The sequence below is a fragment of the Dendrobium catenatum genome, unplaced genomic scaffold, assembly GCF_001605985.2.
Source record: "Dendrobium catenatum unplaced genomic scaffold, ASM160598v2 fragScaff_scaffold_772, whole genome shotgun sequence".
Classification (NCBI taxonomy): Eukaryota; Viridiplantae; Streptophyta; class Magnoliopsida; order Asparagales; family Orchidaceae; genus Dendrobium; species Dendrobium catenatum.
The window spans coordinates 1,831,641-1,854,891 of NW_021319234.1; the positions used below are offsets into that span (position 1 = coordinate 1,831,641).

Genomic DNA, 23,251 nt, shown 5'->3' on the forward strand with positions numbered 1-23,251 from the left:
AATTTCTAGTTCAAAATTTTTTTGTACTGAAAAACTGCTTTAAAAAACAGCAAGAATGTTGGCACAAAGGAAGCCTTGATCCTCTATGCTGCAGGTGGAGCAAACTAGATGATATTTATTTATACTTTTATAAAACATAGGCAAATATAGATGTCAGCATATACATCATAAGATAGGCATTTAGGAGACAATAAAAATCACATCGTCAAAATTCTGATATGCATTGCATCTTAGTGTTAGGTTTCATTTGGGATAGCTTTTTTGCTGCTTTCTAAAACAACTTTTTAGTACAAAAATTTATTGAACTATAATTTTTTGAACTTGAAAATTGTTTTAAAAAGCAATAATAAAGTCGTCCCAAACGAAGCCTTAGTCTTCATGTGTCGTATAAATCTTGATGGCATCACTTTAAAATGCGCATAGGTGGGTCGAGTCGTATTTCTCCGGCTGTCGAACTTCTTAATCTTTTGTGTATAAGATTATAAGTCTCATAATAGGCCGGTTCTTGACAAATGGAGGAACAGATGAAAACTCAAAGGTATCATGGATTCAATATGGTCTTCTCTCTCCTTGGTTGAAGAGCTATAAGACTTCAAATCCTTTGTTTAGGCCTTAGTTTTGTTGAAATTTGATTTATATTTTGAACCAATCCTTAATTCCCCATCTCCTTTAATTCTCTTAAACATTTAATTAATTAGTCAAATTTAATTAACATATAATTATATTTTATTTCATTTAAACTTAGGATTTGAACCCATCTTGAGCCTAATGACATTGATTCAATACCAAATCAGAAGCAACCTAACTTAGGCTTCGTTTGGGACAGTTTTTTACTACTTCTTAAAGCAGTTTTCTACTATTAAAATTTTAATTTTTGTACTAAAAAACTGCTTTAAGAAGCAGTAAGAAAGCCATCGAAAACAAAACCTTAGAGGCTCCCTTATTCTTAAAAATTTATGATTGAGTGATGAAGAACTATAAAATATAGGATGGTCAGTTAATGATGGGCCTGTCTACTTTAATCAAAGGTAAAATATAATGAATTTCAAAATTATTAGATTGTTTTTTATGTAAGAATATCACATAACTTTATTAATTGATTGATTACTACATTAATTTAAGATAAATCTTTTTTTTAATGAAGATCGAATATCGTACGATGGGATTATAAAATTATGGGCCCCTTATTTGGTCTTTTGTAGCCATAATAGAGATTTTGGGATAAATAATTAAGGGATATGATGGTGGTTGGATGATATCAGTCGAGTAACAATGATCGGATAATTGTGATCACATAATGGTGGTCGGATGATAGTAGTCAGATAATGGTGATCAGATGATAGTAAATAGATTATGATTGCGAGGCAGTAATGATCAAATAGCTATAGTTGGAAGGCAGTCGACTGATATTAGCCTAGCAGCGGCTGTCCGGCAACATCAGCATTAGACATCCAATAGAGCTCTAGAAATTAATATAATGCGAAAAATATTTAATAATAATTTTATTCATTTGTGTTAGATTTTCATACGAAAAATAATAGGTAAAATCTCTATATATTATCGTGAATTACACCAAATATTTAATTTTAAATGATCATACTTAACACACCAAAAATTAGATAAAAAAAAATTTAAGCATCAAAGTCTTTATAAGTCTCAATATCATACAATAAATAAAAAATTTATATTTCAGTAATTTTGAAAAATAATTATTAATTTTAAATACATTTTAATGACTTTAATAAGAATATTTAGGCCTAAGATAGCCAAAATATGTCCTCTTTGTGACTGTCGGTGCCCACCGAGTGATCACTTTCAATTCCAAAATTGCCAATAAATTTTGACAACCAATCGTTTTGTACGGATATGAATGGCCATTTTTTGCCGACATTATCTTCATATAAATATAATAAATATAACTGAATTCATACCATCATAATATTTTTAGATAAAAATAAAAATAAAAAAAGTAAAAAATATTAAATAAGTAAAAATAAATTATTTATTCAATTTATATTTTTATTATTTATGAGCAATACAAATCATCTAATAATCTTAGAGATTTTCATAATTTCATCATGGCTATTAGGGGTGTCAATTTCGGGTCACGGGTCAGGTTCGGGTCAAATTCAGAATTGATACGGGTTCAAATGGGTTGACCCTAACCCGACCCGGGTAGATAAACGGGTAGGAAATCAGAACCCGGACCTAACACGGGGGGTTGACGGGCTGACTCGACCCGACAGCGGACCCGAAACACGTGGACGAGCATGGGTGAGCGCGGGCGAGAGCGGGTGCGCGCTTTGGCGAGAGCGGGTGAATGCGCAAGCAACCTCGGGCGCGAGGCGCTGGCGCTGGCAGAGTCGAATCCGGGAACCCGAACCCGACCAATTTTGAAATTGGGCCGGGTCCAACCCGGATTTTCTGGGTTGGGTTTTCGTGTCGTGTCAAATATTGACACCCCTAATGGCTATCGTTTCTATTTTTTAAATTATTAGTCCCATGTATATAATAAATTTAAAATAATACTCGATTATTCATGCATATGTTGGTCAATTTGAGTTGGTGGATCTGACCATTATATGTTTAACCCGAACTGACTCTTTTATTATACAGGTTCACAAATTTAACCCAAATTAAATCTGACTATTTGACTCATTTATCACATAGATCTTGCAATTTCTTACATGTCTAAGCTGAAATCAACCTATTTCCCAAATATGAATGATAATCCAGACTATTTTAGGCATTCGAGTAAATTCTTAATTTTTCAAGCCAAATTCTTATCAAGTCATTATTTGATGAGAAATTATTCTCTGTGGATACTAGACCGTTCGGAAGCGAATCAGAATGCGCCACATCACTCGGTACACAGCAAAAAATGACGCGACTTGTTCTGATTCGCTGCCAAATCGCCTCCGTATCTGCACTGAATAATTTCACTTATTTGACATCCTTAATATTCAATTATAGTTAGTTAGTTAAATGAATCTTAAATAATTTATTAAAATTAAATTGTATCAATTTTATATAATTCAGAGATTGATAAATTTTGTATTAATTTTTTTTAAAGTTTATTTAAGTGATTATTTGAAATTAACTTTATATAATAGAGTGATTAAATATTAAAAAAAAGTGATACTTTTGAACCTATTTGGGACATTTAATATTTTGATATTATAAAGCATTTTATAAACGTCGGTGCGTCGAACTTCCCCGCCAGTTCACCCGCGTGGCGTTTCTGCCGGAATTTTGGCTCTCTCTCTCTCTCTCTCTCTCTCTAAAGCCATTTCAATTCCACGATCCGAGCTTAAGGCGGCTGAATCATCGCCATCTTCTCTTATAATCTGAATCACAAGCAGGAGGCGGAGAAGAAAAATGGGAGCTTTGGGCAAGAACTCTCGCGGGGGCAAGCGAGGGCCGTCATTCTCATGGACCTCCACCATCACGATACTCATCTTTATCGCCTTCTGCGCCTTTGGAATCTACATTCTCACCTCCTCCGCTTCGTCCACTGCTGCCCAGCGTCGTTCCGACATTTCCCTCTCCTCTGACCGCCGAGCTTCCCGATTCGATCTCAAAGAGCCAAAGTCGGCCCTAGATGACTCCGCTGTGCAATCTGAATCTGGGGCTTCTGAAGAAGATTCCTCTGAAACTCAGCCGCAGCAGACGAATGGAGAGGAGGAAACGCAGAAGCAGGGGGATAAAGGATCCAGCAGCGGCATTGAGAGTCAGGAGCAGATTGAGCATGACACTGATGGAACTGGTGAAGAGAACAACGATAGCCAGAATCAAGAACAATCTCAGGTGGATGGCACGGTGGCTGATGAGGAAAGCGGGAAATCTGAGGATAAATTGGCTCCTGAAACTGAACAGAGCCAGGATTCCACAGATCGGCAAAGTGATGAGGACGAGAAGAAGCAGAATGAGGAGGAGCAGAAGCCAGAGCAAGCAGAAGAGGAAAATGGCAACAATAGCCACCAACCGGAGCAGCAGATAGAGGAAGTTGACGGAAGATTCGAAAACCAGCCAGGGTCACAGTTGGTAGACGATGAAACTACCCATACCACCAAAAGTGATGATGGAGTCATCAATCCTGCCACAAGTTTACCCTTTTCTGATGACCAGTTGGAAAATCCAAGCAACAGCGGTGACAATAGGCCACAGGAGAACCAGGAAGTCCACCCTCTGAATGAAGAGGGGCGGAAGGAGAATGAGGAAGAGCAGCAGCAATCTGGAATCAGCAAAGGCAATCCTGGCAATGAGGCAAGCTTTATTGGATATGAGTGGGAGCTCTGCAATGTCACCGCAGGTGCCGACTACATACCTTGCCTTGACAATGAGAAGGCTATCAAGAAGCTAAATAATTTCAAGCATTATCAGCACAGAGAGCGCCATTGCCCAGAGGAGAGTCCCACTTGTCTTGTGCCTCTCCCCACGGGGTATAAGAGGTCAATTGAGTGGCCGAAGAGCAGGGATAAGGTAATCATGCTGAATGGAGTTACAATTGGCATCTCTTTTTCTCTCTTAGTTTTTTTTTTGGGCTTAGGGTTCCATTTATTTCTTATTAATAGATATGGTACAACAATGTCCCTCATACTAAACTCGCTGAGGTGAAAGGGCATCAGAACTGGGTGAAAGTAGATGGAGAGTACCTTACATTTCCTGGAGGTGGAACACAATTCATACATGGTGCTCTGCATTACATAGATTTCCTTCAGCAGGTAAGCATCCGATGTTGTTAGTCCGCTTCTTTCTTATAAGCATGCCTTAAGTGGACTTTTTACGATAAATTATTATGTGCGGACACCGGCGGAAGTGAATCAGAACGCTCCACGTTATCTGGTATACAGTGGCACACAACCTCAGTATACAACAAAAAAGTGATGTGGCGCATTCTGATTCACCTCCGGACGACGTCCGTATCCGCACAAAATAATTTGTCTCATTTTACAAGCAAATTGAGAAAGTTTCCTGTGCATGTTCCCACTTCAAGAAATATGGAAGTTTCAGAATTTGGTTATGTATGGTAAGCCTATGACTCAATGTACTAATTTGCCATGTCTATGGAGGTTCTTTTGGGATGTGGTTTCCATGTTTCCTTTTCTTTCTTACATTTAATATATATCGGATATTAGTGAAAATATAGAAGATATTTTATATAGAATCGTCATGTAAGAAGATAGAGAGAAGTCTAGAAAATTTCAGGATTACTTGTACCTATTAAAACTCTAGAAAATTTTTAGGAAATTTTTAATCTTTTAACCGGAGAAATTCTTTTTGTATATTTTTTAAAATTTCAACTTTTTGGTTATGGATCTCCCAAAGTAACTTTATTTTTAAGTTTAATTATATTCTTGGTGGTGCATAAGAATACTCTGGATAAAAAGAGTTAAACTTATATTCCAAATCTATTCAACCACATTTATCAAGGGATGATATGATTATTTCAGTAGGGGAAGCCTTATGTTTCAAGGCTAAATTGAGCTAGAGGGTAAAAGGTGAATGATACACTGGGGGGCCCATCTTGTGGGGCCTAGAGGAAGATATTTAGAAGGTTCTTAATTAAGGGGAATTGTTTAGGAAGATTTTCTAATTATGTTTATATTATTTAGGAAGGTTTTCTTAATCAAGTTTAATTGTTTAGGCAGGTTTCCTAAATTATGTTTATAGTATTTAAAAAGTATTTAAATTTTAAAGAAGGTTTCTAAAATTTATGTTTAATTGTTCAGAAAAGTTTTCTAAATCATGTTTAATTGTTTAGGAAGGTTTCCTAAATTATATTAGGAGAAAATCAATTAGAAAATCCTTCCCTAATTGATTTTCTTTCCTCATCGAAACATTTCCTAACTCCTAAGTGATTTAATTTTCATATTAAGGAGGGAAACATGTTAGGAAGGAGGCTGATTTTAAGGGAGGGAGGAAGCTTATTTAAGTTCATACAACAACAACAACATCAAGCCTTTATCCCACTAAGTGGAGTCGGCTACATGAATTCTTTTTCTCCATTGTGTCCTATTTAAGTCCATAGTAGGGTTTATTTTAGGTTTATACAGATTTTATTTTGAGTGTTGTAGGTTTCTTTGTGTGACGGATCCTAGTGGTGTCTAGGGTTTGGGAGAGAAGATTCTCCTCTTGAAAGAGGACTATTGTATTTTGCTTTTGTTATTTGTTTTCCTAGCAATTGAAAAATCTATTTTGTGCTGAATTTTTCTTGTTCGTTGGCTGTTTTTGATACCAAGGCGTATCAAATTGGTATCAGAGCATTGTCCTGGGCCGAAATATCAAGCTTTCCTCGTTGATTTCTACTGAGTTTTCCTCTCTGTTTGCTGAATTTTGCTATTTGGAGACCATATTTACATTGATGATTTTTGCTGTTAAAGCCTTGATCTAAGTTTTGATGGCCAGAAGAAGAATTGAGGCGTTAGAAGAAAAGTTAGAAGGGGAAGTAGGGCAACTACGAGCGGATATGAGATTGATGAATAATCAAATTTCAACGATAGAAGGAAGGTCTGGGAATTTAGAAGATATGAAGAAGAATTTGATCGAGATGCAGTCGAAAGCTTCACCGACGAATCCTAGGGTTGAACCAAAGGAAAATAAAATTCTTGAGGAGATGATGAGAAAGCTATCCAAAATACCACTGACGGTTACAATTGCTAACCCTAATCAAGATTTGATTGAGATTCCCTTGGCCGAATCTAAAAGGAAAGAGATCGGACGTGAAGAGTTTGGAAAAAAGAGCTCCTTTCATCAAGAGCCAACTCCTAGGGCTCCGAGAAGGGGGGGGGGGAATAGGGTTTTCGAATGGGGAAACAGCATGAAGCGAGTTTGATTGTAGAGGTGGTGAAGTGGTCAACTACTATGGAAGGTTTTTTGGGCAAGGAGAGTGGATGATCGGAGGAGGAAGGGCCAAGCCATGGGGATTAGGTAATGTGAGGCGGATGGAAGAAAGGTGGGAGTCCCATCCTCGATACACGAGGGAAACATGGAGGGATCATGACAACCATCACACTGAAGGAGGAAGAAGATGTTGGGGTGGTGGCAATCCCAGGGTGAAAAAGTTGAAGATGCGAATAATTGAGAATAAGGAGAGTGAGAGTTGAATAAGTGATACACAAGCTTCACACAAGCTTCTCCGAGGATAAACATATCGACAAAGGGAAAGATGCAAATGAAAATGGCAAATAAATAAACTCCCAAAGCCAAGCTGATGGTGTTGATCAGGAAATCTACTACATCAAATTACTTGGAGCAGCAAAGAATTGTAAAGGTGAGCCATAAATCAAAACCATGCAGTCATCTTTACTAGAGGGGAGGCTCTTCAGGAAATTGATATGAAACAAGATAACTATTGGGAAGTGGCTTTGAAAATGAGGAATCTTTTGGAGTAATTCAATGAAAACCATGGATTGCTCCCACCAACCATTCTTGGTGTACGTGGGCACTTTTTTTTGCGTGGTCACACTTTTACGGGATGTATTTCATCTTTGGGATGGTTCATGTCAAGCCAAGAAACAAGTTTTGTGCCAATTGAACAAAGGGTTATGGCTACTCCATTGAAAGTATGCTTCCAATATAAGCATCCATATGTATTTGACGGGATTTTTCACATCATTAGAGGTGACAAAAACAAGGCTTCTTGTGGAATCAACCTAAGTGAGGATATCTTTGCAGGATTCAACTCGACATTAAGGCAAGAAAATATCACCCACCAGGAGTATATTCCGGTTGGGAAGGGTCGTGATGTTAGACTCTACCAAATCTCCTTGTTTGAAGCAAAGGTTGCCTGTAGCAATGGAGAACAAATACTTAGTAGAGATATCTATCACTTGAGTCATTGATTTGACTTATTCTGCATGCTTTCTTACTACTTCAAGACTATAGGGTTCTATGGCAACTCAATGATGATTGTTATCATAGTCCACCTTTTCCTCTATGGCAAGCCTTATCTGTCATTAGTGGGCTTGAGTCTGCCATTATGAAGCAAGCACTGATGAGAGGAAACAATCCTTTGAAGGCTAGTTTGGCATCTCAATCTGCCGTCCAGCTTGGTCTATTGATGGCCTTACCCATGGTTATGGAGATTGGGCTGAAAAGGGGATTCAGAATTGCATTTGGCGACATAATTATCATGCAACTTTAATTGTACTTAGTGTTCTTTACATTCTTGCTTGGAACAAAATCCCATTACTCTGGAAGAACAATCCTACATGGCAGAGCAAAATATAAAGCTACTAGACAAGGATTCGTTGGGCGACATGTAAATTTTGCATAGAACTATAAGATGTACTCTAGAAGTCATTTTACAAAGGGTCTAGAATTTATGCTGCCACTAATTGTTTATCAGATCTTTGGATTTGCAACTACTAATTCAACAGCCTTTTTGCTTCTCTCTGCATCCATGTGATTCCTTGTTGTCAATTGGTTTTTTGTGCCATTATTTTTAACCTTTCTGGCTTTAAGTGGAAAAAATGGTTGATGGCTAGGATGACTGGAGCAAATGGATAAAAAGTGAAAGCATTGGAAAAGATATTAAATTGTTGAAAGATGATATATTCAATAGAGTAAAGCATGAGCATATAATGAAGGATATAAAATTGGATCATGTGCTACGTGGTTCTAGACAGGAAGCAGATTTTGCTGTTAAAATAGATAATCAGGAGAGTCGAAGGTTCCTAATCAAGGGGAGTTTTTTAGAAAGATTCCTAATTAAGGGAGAATTGTTTATGACGGTTTTCTAATTATGTTTATATTGTTTAGGAAGATTTTTTAAATCATGTTCAATTGTTTATGAAGGTTTCTTAAATTATGTTTATACTATTTAAGAAGTTTTTAATTGTTTAGAGATATTTCCTAAATTATGTTTAATTGTTTAGGAATGTTTCCTAAATTATGTTTAATTGTTTATGAAGGTTTCCTAAATTATATTAGGAAAAAATCAATCAGGAAATCATTTCCTTGATTTCTTGATTGATTTTGTTTCCTCATTGAAACCTTTCCTAATTGAATTATTTTTCAAATTAAAGAGGGAAACATATTAGGAAGGAGGCTGGTTTAGGAGAGAGGGATGAAGCTTATTTAAGTCCATTGTAGGGTTTATTTTAGGTTTATGCAGATTTTGTTTTGAGTGCTGTAGTTTTCTTTGTGTGAGGGATTCTAGCGGCTTCTGGGGTTTGAGAGAGAAGATCCTCTCGAAAGAGGATCATTGTATCTTGTTTTTGTTATTTAATTTGCTAGCAATAAAAAAAAAATTATGCTGAATTTCTCTTGTTTATTGGCTGTTTTTGATACCAAGACGCAGCATTGAATCACCATATTCCAATGGGTAGCCATCTTGCAACAAGTGAGAGTTTATGAAATGACCTCAAAACAAGATATCAATGAGATGGATAGGCTCAAATGGCTGATGGGTATATGAGAGGAATCAAGAAAAGGTAGACATGATCATCTTCATGGATCCTTCATCCCATGTCAACAAGTTTGAGATTCACTTCACATAGGAAGTAGTTGACCCATTTGAGCTACATTGTTAGTAACCATAAATTGCGTCCTCCATAGTAATCTCGTGATCTCAAATCAATGAAATAAAATTTAAATTTCTTGGCAGATATTTCTTTTATTCAATCAGCTTTGGTTCAATGCGGATAATTGATCCTCCCTTATGAAAAGGCATACGAAGTGTAAAATGTAACTTTTGTATTCACATATTAACAAGATGGTCCTATTTATTTTATTTTTAAAAGTGGCTAGAAGGACCATATAATAATAAACATTATTTTATGAAAATTGAGGATTAATTTTAGAGTTGATTATCATTATTATTAGTTTCGTAAAAACATAATTTTTTTTCTTATGAGCCTAGAGTTTAGCGATGGGTTCCAGACAAACAACTATAAAGGAATAAAAAGATAGAACGGTTATAGCTAGGCGTGTAATACATCCTAAAAAAAGTGAAAAAGAAGAAGAAGAAAGCCTCCGGGACTCATGTACAACCCATTTTATTCAAAATATATTATTGAAACTAAGATATACGTCATGAATTATTTTCCTTTGATCCTTTCCTCTATATGGTTGTGTTTCCAATACTCCACTTGGATTTTTGTTCATACCTTAATTTCATACATACTCTTTCAATATTCTAAAAAGTAAATGATAAATCCGAACAAGACTCAAACTTGCAAAGTAGATATTAGACTCGAACTTGCAAAAGATAGGAATGGTTCAAATTTTGAATTATAAAAAAAAAAAACCCTTCATATTCATCTTTGTTTGATAATCTGATTCATGGCGTCTCTTGCACTTGTTGCAGTCCCTGCGCACTATTGCATGGGGAAAACATACCCGTGTTATATTAGATGTTGGCTGCGGAGTTGCAAGCTTTGGTGGCTATCTCTTTGATCGAGACGTAATCACCATGTCTTTTGCACCAAAGGATGAACATGAAGCTCAAGTTCAGTTTGCTCTCGAGAGAGGCATTCCTGCAATATCTGCAGTGATGGGCTCCCAAAGACTTCCATTTCCCAGCAAAGTTTTTGACCTCATCCATTGTGCTAGGTGTCGTGTTCCATGGCATGCTGATGGTATTTCATCTTTGATATATTTCCTTCCATCATCATTTAGGCTTTGTTTGAGACAGCTTTCTTACTGCTTCTTAAAGCAGCTTTCTAGTACAAAATTTTTAATATTTGTACTAGAAAGCAGCTTTAAGAAGCAATAAAAAACCCCGTCTCAAATGAAGCCTTAGTTTCAGCTGCGATTTCCTTTTGTTATTCTATTACAATTGTCATGGCAGGAGGCTTGCTTCTTCTTGAGCTCAATCGTGTGCTGCGTCCTGGCGGCTATTTTGTGTGGTCAGCCACACCAGTTTATCAGAAACTAAAGGAAGATTTAGAAATATGGAAGGGTAACCTGCATCTCCTTATTTTCCCTTGATGATTTTCATGCCAGGTTTTTGCTTCAGGTTATATGGAAACTGTTTTTCTTATTTCAGCAATGAGTTCCCTTACAAAATCGATGTGTTGGGATCTTGTCACTATCAAGAAGGACAAATTGAATGGAGTTGCTGCAGCAATCTACAGGAAACCCACTTCTAATGAATGTTATGACAACAGGAAGAATCAAAGTCCTCCAATGTGTGAAGAGGAAGATGATCCCAATGCAGCTTGGTGAGCTGATTTTCCCGTCTTAATTTTTATAACTTACAAAGACCAATGAATACAGATATTCATAAATATGTGAATCTTGATTTCACTGGAATGATGACTATGGTTGCAATTAATCTACCAAATATACCAATGACAAATTAAACCAAAGATCAAAGCTACTATCCTGAATGAGTTTCAAGATCTGTTCCTAATTGGCTGTATGTGACATCTCTAAAGTTTTTCTATTTATTAGCTTGCCTTATTTTTTAACAGTTGCTTGCTGGCTGTAGATAGCATCATGATAGGAAACACTTGAAGATTTCAAATAAATCCTATAAATTTTAGAAAAACAGCGAGAAACTCTTCCAAACTCCACAAGAAAACCAGAAAAACAGTAATTTTATTGTAATAATTAAATAGATCGGAAGAAAACAACAAAATACAAGTGATCCTCTATTCGAGAGGAGGATCGATCTCTCCCAATCTCTAGACGAATCTAGAGCCCAAAACCTAAACCTAAGAGATCCCAAAATCAGCCAAATTCAAGATGCCCTAACCCTGGGAAAACAAACTATTTAATGCATTAAAAAAAAATATGCATACAAATCAAAAGGAAATCCCTAAGCAGTCCTTACATTCAATTTTCCCTCCCAATTACCTCAAAAAATCTTCCAAATGGTCCATGAACCTGGCGGCTTGGTCGGCATACGCAGGAGGCGGAGAAGTTCCGCCTCATCTGCGCCTCGGTCGGTCCCGCGTGAACCGGCTGCACCGATCCAATAGAACGATCTAACACATCACTAAAGCTTTCCATTTATCAGCTTGAGCTTTTGTCACACGGAAGATCATTAATCTCTACTACACTTTTCATGGCATTTGATAGATTAATTTTGAATCACGGGCAAACCTAGTGATGTGATGCATGAGTTGAGTTACACAAGATAAAAAGGAAATTGAATAATAGCTTAACCGTTTATATAATCATGCTTCAAATTAAAATCGGCTACAAGAATTCGACGTGTTCCACTTGCTTAGGCAAAGGAATTACAAGGAAAATTAACCAAACAATTTAAGCCAATACAAAGGGGAAACGTAAAGTTAAAAGCTAGTGATTTGAATCCAACGATTAATAAGGAGTTGTTCACCTTGAGGCCTCTTCTCTCTTTCCTACGAAACTAGGTTGAGCGGCAGAAGATCGTCCAAGCTAGAAGTGAGGTTGCCACGAGGAGGGGGGAGCCAATGAACGTCGCCGTGGAGAAGGAACTCGGAGGTGGAGGTGGCACGGTGGGATGACCTTTGATGATCCACTTGTAGTCGGAGAATTGGTTGTCGATGGAGTCCACTAGTGTTGGTAAAATTCGATCAAAGTACTCTTCGACGGTATTGTCGAAGCCAAACCCCACATCGAAGAAAGAGATCTTAAGACGTGGATATCTCCGTAGATGTCGTAGAAGAGTCCGTGATCAACGGCAGGATCCGCCATAAACCATGGATTTGAAGACGAGCAATCACCGCAAGGAATTCCATGAGGGGAGGAGATCGGGAAGGGTGGAGAGGCTGGGAGGAGAAGCAAGGGTCACCAACTATGAAATAATGTCAGATTTCTATAGTTAGAGGAATGGCTTGGGTGGGAGAAATCAAGTCAATGCCAAGGAGGAGCTCGGGTAGGAGAGAAGAGCTTCAGACCAAAGCAATTTCAGATTTCTGAAAGTGGATTTTAGGGAGGGGAAGTGGGGGGGAAAGCTAATTTGAAAATCAAATTAGTTTCCAAAGGAAGTGCCAACCGTTAGTGAGGAATTAGAGGTTTAATGGATCGGCAGGGGGGCTTGGTAGCCGGAGGGGCAATTGGCCAGCGGCCAATTTTCTGGCCGGACTACAGGGCCGGTGGCAAGAGAGAAGTGGGGAGGGGATTTCAGGGATTGGAAGCAGGATGAAACTGTGGAGAAAAACTTGGAATTTCCTAACCTCGCGCACCTCTTTTTCAAGATCTCAAAGGGAGATTGTAACAATGTCGGAACTCATAAAGGGATCCACGAAATTCCCCTAAAGAACTCACAAAGAGAACTAGGGAAACTGAGAACTCACAAGGAGATCAAAGTAGAAAATTTTATTCAATAATTCATTAGCCTCATACAAGATACAAGAGCCATATAAATAGGCTCCAAATGAAAGCAAGTACAAAAGTCCAAAATGCCCCTCGAACTACAAGAGAAAACTAATACCCACAAGGGTAAAATGGGAAAAACTGAAAATAAGCAAGTAATATATGAAATGCAAATACAACAAGTCATCACTAGTAAAGGCCCTCCATCATGGCCGTCGATCTCCGATGTCGTCTCTGATAAACGCGTCGGAATCTCCTGTCGATGCCCCCATCACCTAGGACAAGATACTGGGCATATTCCCCATTGGCTCATGCTTGCCCCACTGGGGTGTTTTATAGGAGGACTTAGCCAGTTAGCCTACCCCTCAAACTCCTTGTTTTATGCGTTTGGATCAAAACTTTTGTAAAATGTAGAAGCATGGCACAGAGGCAAATTAGAAAGAGAAATTGCAAGCGCTTATGTGGGTTGTTCTTAGAGAGACCGCCGGAGCCATTGTTGCTTTGTCATCGATTCTTTGTGAAATCTAGGAGTTTAAATTAATAAATTTTGATTTTATTATAGTAAATATTAGAAATGATTTTTTTTATCAAATTTAAATGAGAATTTCACTCTTTAGAGGACATAATGGTGAAAAAGGATTCATTTAGCCTACCCCATATAATGGGATAAATGCTTATGTTATCGTTGTTGTTGTTATAGCAACCCTATTTAAAAAAAAAAAGTTCCCAAGTTTCCCCCCTTGAATTAGTACTGCACATAAAGCCACTCCAAATCAAAGATTGAGTGTTTAATTTGCAAGAATCAATGCAAGCAGCTTATTCTTATCAAGTTCTTAAGCCTATCGCCCCCCCCCCCCCCAAAAAAAAAAAAAAAAAAAAAAACCCCCCCAAAAAAAAATTAAAAAAAAAAAAAATCTTTGTTCTTCTGGTCAGAAAGAAAGTTAAAAATTTTGCGTAAAATCCTAATAGTTTGTTTTTTCTTGTCTTTTAATGTTTTTTTACAGGTATACACCTTTAAAAGCCTGCATCCACCGGGTTCCTACTGATGCTTCAGAAAGAGGGACGAAATGGCCCATGGAATGGCCACAAAGGCTCAAGACACCCCCATACTGGCTAGATAGCTCCCAGGCAGGTTTCTATGGAAAACCAGGTCCTCTTGATTTCAAATCTGACTACGATCATTGGAAACAAATCGTAACTAAGTCCTATCTCAATGGTTTGGGCATAAATTGGTCCAAAATTAGAAATGTGATGGACATGAGAGCTGTCTATGGAGGGTAAGAATCTATCGCTGCAATGCTACTTACCACCTTACTTTTAAACAAAATATTTACTTTGTACCAACATAAATTTTATTCAGATTTGCAGCTGCTTTGAAAGACATGAAAATATGGGTCATGAATGTAGTGAATACTGATTCTTCAGACACACTTCCTGTCATATATGAGCGCGGCCTTTTCGGCATATATCATGATTGGTGTGAATCTTTCAGCACTTATCCTCGAACTTATGATCTCTTACACGCGGACCAGCTCTTTTCCAAGCTGAAAGAAAGGTAATTAAGGCTTCGTTTGGGACGACTTTCTTATTTCTTCAAAAATCTGTTTTAAGAAACAATGAGAAAGCCGTCCCAAACGAAACCTAAGTTGAAGTAGGATGATTTCGAACTCAAAAACATCCTCTAAACTTGCTCAAATAAAGTTTTTATTTGTAATCTTTCTGTGCTTCCAGATGCAGCATTGTTCCAGTTATGGCTGAGATTGACAGGATTATGAGACCTGGAGGGAAACTGATAGTCAGAGACGAATCTACTGTTACTAATGAACTGGAAAGCTTGCTGAAGTCCTTACACTGGGAAGTTCAACTGATCTTCTCCAAGGACAACAAAGGAATAATAGCTGCAGAGAAATCAGATTGGAGACCTGAGACCTGATTAGTCAAGTGATGATTTAGGTTCCATTAGCTCAAATATTTCTACACCAGATTTTTCTCTATGATTTTGATAATCTTGCAGTCATAGAATGTATTGTTTTTAACAATAATTCTACTATTTCACATTCTTCTATTGTAAGATCATTAGAATTGTCATATTGTTGCCAAAAGCCAATTTCTTTACATTTTGTACCATTTTGTACTATGTTGCCCTATGGTTTTAAACAATATAATAAGAAGTGATTGTGCTTATGAATAATTTCTTCTTTATGTACTTTATTTAATGAAATTCTGATTAACTTATTGCTGGTAGAGATGATTGGGAAAGATTGATGGATGTCTTGTGTTGGCATGATTCAGTTGGTGATGACTCATGTAAACTACCTATGACCCACTAAATCAATTTTAATAATTTAAGTAATTATTTAGGCTTCATTTGGAACGGCTTTTTTATTGCTTCTTAAAGCAGCTTTTTTTACAAAAATTTTAATTTTTTATTAGAAGGCTACTTTAAGAAACAGTATGAAAGCCGTCCCAAACGATTTCTTATAATTTTGTTCAAAGTTCGAATAAGATTTGAAGTGTCTAAATAATAGAGTATAATGTAATATACTATAATCACAATAACCATAATACAATAAAGTATAAGAATAAGACAAACTCAATTGAGGAGAAAATTTTAATAATAAGTATTATATTAAATTGAAATAATTATAGTGTTTTATAGTAACATGCTAAGTACAATTACAATAGTTATAGTGCAACAAAAAAAGGTTTTATACAAGTAAATGTAATAATAACTTCTATAATATAGTTTGTATCATTATAAAATGTTCAAATCTGATCGCATCTATATTACTATAATTGTCAAATTTGAACACTCTTAGATCATTTTAAAAAGTCTGAATCTTACAACATCTATATCACTATAAAGTGTTGGAATTTTACCACTTCATAAAATTTGCTCTTCAAGATCATTCAAATTGAAATTATTTTCATCAAGCAATAGCAAATATATTTTCAATTTGGAATTATGAGTTCTAGACAATAAGTTTTGCATTTATCTTTAGCATCACATTCATTAAAAGTAGCCAAATCATCACATTCAATGAAAGCTTTGTAATGCCTATCTACATATATTATGAAAAAAAGGCACTCATATTCATATTTTATGTGTTCATCTCTCATGTTCAACACAATGATGTCATTAGTCTTGAATAGCTCAAAATTATCTTATAATTTTCTCCATCACACTCTTGGCTTTATGTGTGTGGAGAGGTTATTACGTGCGGAGTCTGGACCGGAGTTACGTCTGATTTTTATGAGTTTGCACAGTAAAAGCACAGTGGTGCACAGTAACTGTGCTTTTATTGTGCTTTTGCTACACACACTCACGAAATCCGAACAATTCTCCGATCCGAACTCCTCACGTAACCTATGTGTGACCCAAGTGTGTATATATATTTACATGATTACACAACATAAATGAGTCGATCACAATAGAGACAAAATGCAAAACAATAAATGTGAACTTTGCTCAAAGTTTCATCAAATATTGATTGAAACTTATTGCTAGATTGCTTGACCAATGTTCTTGAATCGATCGAAACTTGTTTGGACATTGTTTGAGTTATCTTTGAATCATGATTAAAGTTTTCTTAGACTATTGTTTAATCCTAGTTCTAAAATACTAAGGTCAAGAGCCGAACATGTTTCAATCAATGTTAGGATAATTTTCAAGCAATGATACATATAACATTGTCGAAGATTTAAATGTTATCAAATGTATAATTTTAAAAATTTTCAACAATAATTATTAATTGGCCAGATACGAATATGAAAATATTACATTGGAACTTTGACTCAAAATCATTAATCACGAACGAGAATTGCGGCAGAAGAAGGCATCAATAATAGGAGGGTTTGATCAACTTCTCGCTCAAAATGTCACTTATATATACGAAAACATCTCTTTGAATTATACGAGTATTTCAGACTCAATGAAATTTTTAAGTATAGTTTTTTAAGAAATATAATTGTGAGTATATTTTCCTCATTTTAAATATTATAAGACTTTATAAAAATTTAATTTTTTTACTAAAAACCCTTTATGTTGAAAAATTGAGGAAAATTTTCTATTATCATACCTTTTTATTGTTATGTGAATTAACAGATTTATTAGTCATGAAATTATGGATTAATAGAGTGTTTCTTCACAAATTTCCAACCCGAAGTCCCAAATCTCTTCATCTTCCAATCTTCCGCTTCTCCTTCTCCTTGCTACAGCTATCGATCGACGAAGTGGAAATCATTGGTAGCTTCGAAAATCGGCACTGAGCAACCTCTCGGTGACCAGCTTTCCGTTGCATAACTGGCGATCGGATCCTCAGCCTCTCACGGAGAAATCCCTTTTCCATTTCTCGTATCCAGCTGTGAATCTTGCTCGGAAGTTACTAAAAATTCGTCGACCAAGTCAGGATCTCAGCCAAACGCCTAACACTGTAAACGTGGTCTGCTTCCTTCCGACCGCCGACGGGCGGGCTTTCTGGCGTTCTCGACTACCGATCTTTAAATTTGTATGGCGGCCGAACAGGGCCAGGTTCCAAACGCGGACGCCTTCGATGCCTACTTCAGGAGAGCTGATGTGGACCAGGATGGAAGGATCAGCGGAGCAGAGGCGGTCGCTTTCTTCCAGGGATCCAACTTACCCAAAGAAACCCTTGCTCTAGTTCTGTACCTCGTCTTTACTGTCATTTCGTATATTTCCTAGGTTTATTTTCTTCAATTTTGGAATTTATCATATATGTTTGTTTGATTGAATGTTGATATTGGGGGAATGCTTATAGGTGGATTTTCGTTTGGATCTGTGATGTTGCTATTTGTTGAGTTGAATGCTTTTAGATCTGTTTCATTATTAATTATAGAGCTTCGTATAAGAGCAACGAATTAGGTACATTTAAAGTGGGGATTAGGAACCATTTCCTGAAAATTCATTGAGTAATCCGAATAATCAATGTCTGCTATTTGTTGATATTGGGGGAATGCTTATAGGTGGATTTTCGTTTGGATCTGTGATGTTGCTATTTGTTGAGTTGAATGCTTTTAGATCTGTTTCATTATTAATTATAGAGCTTCGTATAAGAGCAACGAATTAGGTACATTTAAAGTGGGGATTAGGAACCATTTCCTGAAAATTCATTGAGTAATCCGAATAATCAAGTGCGAGACATGGTGGTTGAAGATTTGCAAAGAGAAATCCAAAGGTTGCAGCAAGAACTGACTCGATGAGATCAGCAAGAGGTGGGTGGGCAACAAGAAGAAGAAAATGTCAATCTGTTCCACCAGGAAACATCAAGTGACGAAGAAGTTCAGCCGAGAAGGCTCAGGCCGGACCAGCTACCTGGACGTGTAGACAGTGGAATCAAGATTGATCTCCCGGAATTCGAAGGAAGGGTGGACCCTGATGAATTCCTGGATTGGATGCATACGATCGAACGCATTCTTGATTTCAAGGAAATCCCGACGGAGATAATTGTTAAACTGGTGGCTATCAAGTTAAAGAAGGGTGCCTCTTTATGGTGGAAAGTTTTGAAACGTAGCCGGGAACGAGAAGGGCAGAGCAAAATCACTAGCTGGGAGATTTCAACGAAAGTACCTCACTGACTATCACCGGCAAAACTTGTTCTTGAGATTGCATCGTCTCCAACAACACCACCTATCCGTCGAGGAGTATGTCGCCGAATTTGAGCAGCTCTCACTGAAATGTGATTTGAATGAGCCCGTGGACAACACGATAGCCCGATTCTTGGAGGGGTTACAACCCTCGATCGCCCACGTTGTCCAATTACAGCCCCATTGGAAGCTACAAGATGCGATCAATTTGGCTCTACAGGTAGAAAGACAACAAAAATCGTCCAAGAATGTGCCGTTCAAATTCAAAGATACCGCGGGGGAGAAATCTACGCCGTTCCAGAGGGGGGGAACTTCAGCCGTACCCGAAAAGTCTCAGGGATCATCAGACAAACCTTCAGAGCGACCGTGAAATCCTCCCACGACCTTCAGTGGTACTCCGGCTCGAAAGTGCTTCAAGTGTCAAGGATTTGGTCACATGGCCTCCAACTGCCCCACCCAGAGAATTGTGACTATTATGGAAGAAGGACCGGACCCGGCGAAAGTCTGTTCACCAGAAAACCTTGCTGATCATGAGACCATGAACCATCCCATTGTCATTGAAGCTGACGAGGGCAATTTGCTGGTACTTTGATGGTTATTGAGCAGTCACAAGGAAGAACCCGAACAACGGCATAATCTTTTTCGCACGAGGTGTACTATCAACGATCGAGTCTGTCAAGTGATTGTGGTAAACGGTAGCTGCGAAAACATCGCCTCGTGTGCATTGGTTGAAAAACTGCAGCTGCCCATTGTTAATCACCCTCAACCATATGCACTATCGTGGATACAGAAGGGTAATACGATTGAAGTTACTAAGCGCAGCCTTGTCCATTTTTCTATTGGCAAGTTCAAGGATCAAGCCTGGTGTGATGTCCTGCTGATGGATGCCTGCCATTTGCTATTAGGTCGTCCATGGCAATTTGATAGGAAAACTATCCACAATGGCTTCGCTAATACTTACACCCTGACTCAGGGGCCAGAAACCATTGTGTTGATGCCATTCAAATTTCCGCCAGACGAATCTGGGAAAGAACAATTAATGGTGAGCCAAGCCGAATGCAGGTTGGCCCTTCAACAAGCGAAAGGAGGATACCTAGTGCTGGTCAAAGAAGCCGCTGCGAAAACCATTCCTCTGCCTCTAGAGTTGCAGCCATTGCTTAATGAATATAAAGAGGTATGGGCAGAAGAGCTGCCGGTCGGATTGCCACCAATGCGGGAAGTTCAGCATGCCGTAGATCTCCTACCTGGGGTCTCGCTGCCCAACCGTCCGCCATACCGGCTGCAGCCCGACGAACACCTAGAATTGAGAAGACAAATTGAGGACTTATTGGCCAGGGGCTACATTCGGCCCAGTACTAGTCCTTGCGCTGTTCCAGCGTTACTGGTGCCCAAGAAAGATGGCTCGTATCGGATGTGCGTGGACAGTCGAGCGATCAATAAGATCACGGCGCGGTACAAGTTTCCAATCCCACGCATTGATGACCTATTCGATCAGCTGCAAGGAGCTACCATTTTCTCCAAATTGGACTTAAGAAGCGGCTATTATCAGATCCGCGTACGGGAGGGCGATGAATAGAAAACCGCCTTCAAGGTTCGCGACGGCCTCTAGGAATGGCTGGTCATGCCCTTCAGGCTGTCCAATGCGCCGAGTACATTTATGCGTCTCATGAATCAAATCTTCCAGCCATTGCTTAGCCAATGTGTGATCGTCTATTTCGATGATATCTTGATATACAGTCCGGACCTACAATCCCATTTGCAGCATTTGAAGCAGGTCTTACAGATTTTGAAAGAAAATAGGTTTTACTGCCATCCAAAGAAATGCCACTTCTTGGATCCCAAAATTCAATTCTTGGGGTTCATTCTCTCGGCGGAAGGCATTGAAGTAGACCCCGAGAAAATTGGAGCTATAGTTACGTGGCCCATCTCCTGCTCGTTCACTGACGTGAGAAGATTTCATGGACTCGCCTCCTTGTACCGTCGGTTTATTGCCAATTTCAGCACCATTGCCGCTCCCCTCACGGAATTGCTAAAGTCTAGTACTTTTAGCTGGACCCCGGAGGCTCAGAACAGTTTCAAAGAATTAAGGATGAAGATGACCTCAACGCCTGTTTTACAACTTCCTGATTTCAGCAAGTTGTTCCAAGTTGAGTGTGATGAGTCTAACGTGGGTGCAGGTGCTGTCCTAAGCCAAGAGGGGTAACCAATCACTTACTTCAGTGAAAAGCTGAATGAAGTGCGGCAAAGATACTCCACGTACGACAAGGAGTTCTACGCGATCGTTCGAGCCTTACACCACTTGAGTCATTATCTCTTGTGCAAGGAATTCATTCTGTTCACCGATCATGCAGCTTTAAAGTTTTTGGATAGTCAAAAGAAGTTGCGAGGGAGGCATGACACCTGGTCTGAGTTCTTGTCTGCATTTCAATTTGTGCTCAAGCATAAGGCCGGGAAAGACAACCAGGTGGCCGATGCTCTTAGCCGACGTTATGTGCTACTACAGACGGTGCAGGACAAATTAGTAGGCTTTAACGCTATCAAAGAGCTGTACACAGCTGATCCGGACTTTGGAGCCATATGGAAGAATTGCCAGAAGGCTCCCTACCAACTGTTTCATATCAAGAATGACTTCTTGTTCCATGACACGAGTATCTGTATTCCCAGTTGTTCTTTGAGGTTGGCCCTGATTGCGGAATGCCACGACGGAGGATTGTCCGGCCATTTTGGCCGAGATAAAACTCTGTCCATCACACGTAAAAAATTCTTCTGACCAACCATCAAAAGGGACGTTACTCGGTATACCCGAAGCTGCCAAGTCTGCAAAAAGGCAAAAACGTCTCTCACCAATGCGGGGTTGTATTCTCCGTTACCTATTCCGGTGCGGCCCTGGGATAATGTCAGTATGGACTTCGTGGTGGGATTACCGTGAACACAGCGGAATAAAGACTCCGTCATGGTCGTGGTTGATAGGTTTTCCAAGATGGCTCATTTCATTTCTTGCCAGAAGACCTTGGATGCTACTCATATCAGTGACCTCTATTTTAAAGAGATCGTACGCCTCCACGGTATACCGCGAACCATCATTTCCGACCGAGACGTTAAATTTCTCAGTCACTTATGGCGAACTTTGTGGGGGAAGCTGGGAACTCGGCTTCAGTTTAGTTCGGTGACGCATCCTCAGACGGACGGACATACCGAAACCGTTAATCGGAGTTTAGGCAATTTGCTACGGTGTTTTGTAGGGAAGAATTTGAAGCAATGGGACCTCATTCTCCCTCAAATTGAATTTGCATTCAATCGATCAACAAACCAGACCACCGGCCACAGTCCATTTGAGATCGTCTATGGTAATAATCCGCTTACACCACTTGATTTGCTACCTACATTATCAATGTCTGCTTGTAGTAAGGACGGGGAGCAACGCAGCGAAGAGATCAAGAAGCTACACCAACAAGTAAGGGATAAGATAGCTCAACAGAACGCCAAATATCAAACCAACAAACATCGAAGATCCATTGTCTTCCAGGTCGGTGATATGGTCTGGATCAAGCTGAGGAATGAGCGATTTCCACCCAGACCGTTCAGGAAGCTGAAACCCAATGCTGATGGCCCATTTCAAGTGATCAAAAGGATCAATGACAATGCCTACGAAATCGAACTCCCGGGCGACTACAACGTATATGCAGTCTTCAATGTAGCTGATCTTACTCCCCATTTTGATATAGAAGACACCTTTCCCACCCCCGGGTGAATGACGCAGGAGCTAATGTTTGTATGGCCAAGATGACTCATGTAGTTATGTGTAGCTTATTGCATGTAGCATTTTATCTTGCCCAATGTATTAGATTCATTATAAATAGCTTGAGTTGATGAAAATAAAGGCAGTGAATATTTGACCGGAATTCAGACTTTGTTCTGTTTCAATTTCCCTGTTTTTCTTTTCCCACCTATTGGCTTGGGTTCCTGGAATCGCAGGTAACAAAGCTGGGGAAGATAGCAGATGCCCGTGCGTTTGCTCTGAAGATCTCAGGCGGTCACCCCTTGATCCTATAGAGGCGGTGTCAAATGGTTTTATAGCTTTAGAGTTCATGCGTTAACATATAACATTGCCGAAGATTTAAATGTTATCAAATGTATAATTTCAGTAATTTTCAACGATAATTATCTGGCTAGACAAGAATATGAAAATATTGTATTAGAACTTTGACTCAAAATCATTAATCATGAACGAGAATTGCGGCAGAAGAAGGCATCAATAATAGGAGGGTTTGATCAACTTCTCGCTCAAAATGTCACTTATCTATACGAAAACATCTCTTTGAATTATATGACATTTCTGGCTCAATGAAAAATTTAAGCATATTTTTTTAAGAAATATAATAGAGAGTATATTTTC

At 38.5% G+C, this 23,251-nt stretch overlaps 1 protein-coding gene across 2 annotated transcripts; it reads left to right on the top strand.

Annotated features, from left to right (window-relative positions):
- Positions 1-3,211: 3,211 nt before the first annotated feature.
- On the top strand, positions 3,212-15,451 carry LOC110102235 (probable methyltransferase PMT27). Of its 2 annotated transcripts, XM_020830480.2 has the most exons (8): positions 3,212-4,482; positions 4,575-4,724; positions 10,313-10,583; positions 10,796-10,906; positions 10,994-11,168; positions 14,256-14,528; positions 14,612-14,806; positions 14,983-15,451. In XM_020830480.2, exons 1-8 carry the CDS (start codon positions 3,379-3,381, stop codon positions 15,182-15,184), a joined length of 2,481 nt encoding a protein of 826 aa, XP_020686139.2. In that variant the 5' UTR covers positions 3,212-3,378; the 3' UTR covers positions 15,185-15,451. The 2 variants fall into 2 exon arrangements, with proteins under 2 accessions (XP_020686139.2, XP_028552431.1); XM_028696598.1 differs by lacking the exon at positions 14,983-15,451 and having other exon boundaries at positions 14,612-14,810.
- The last annotated feature ends 7,800 nt before the right edge of the window (positions 15,452-23,251 follow it).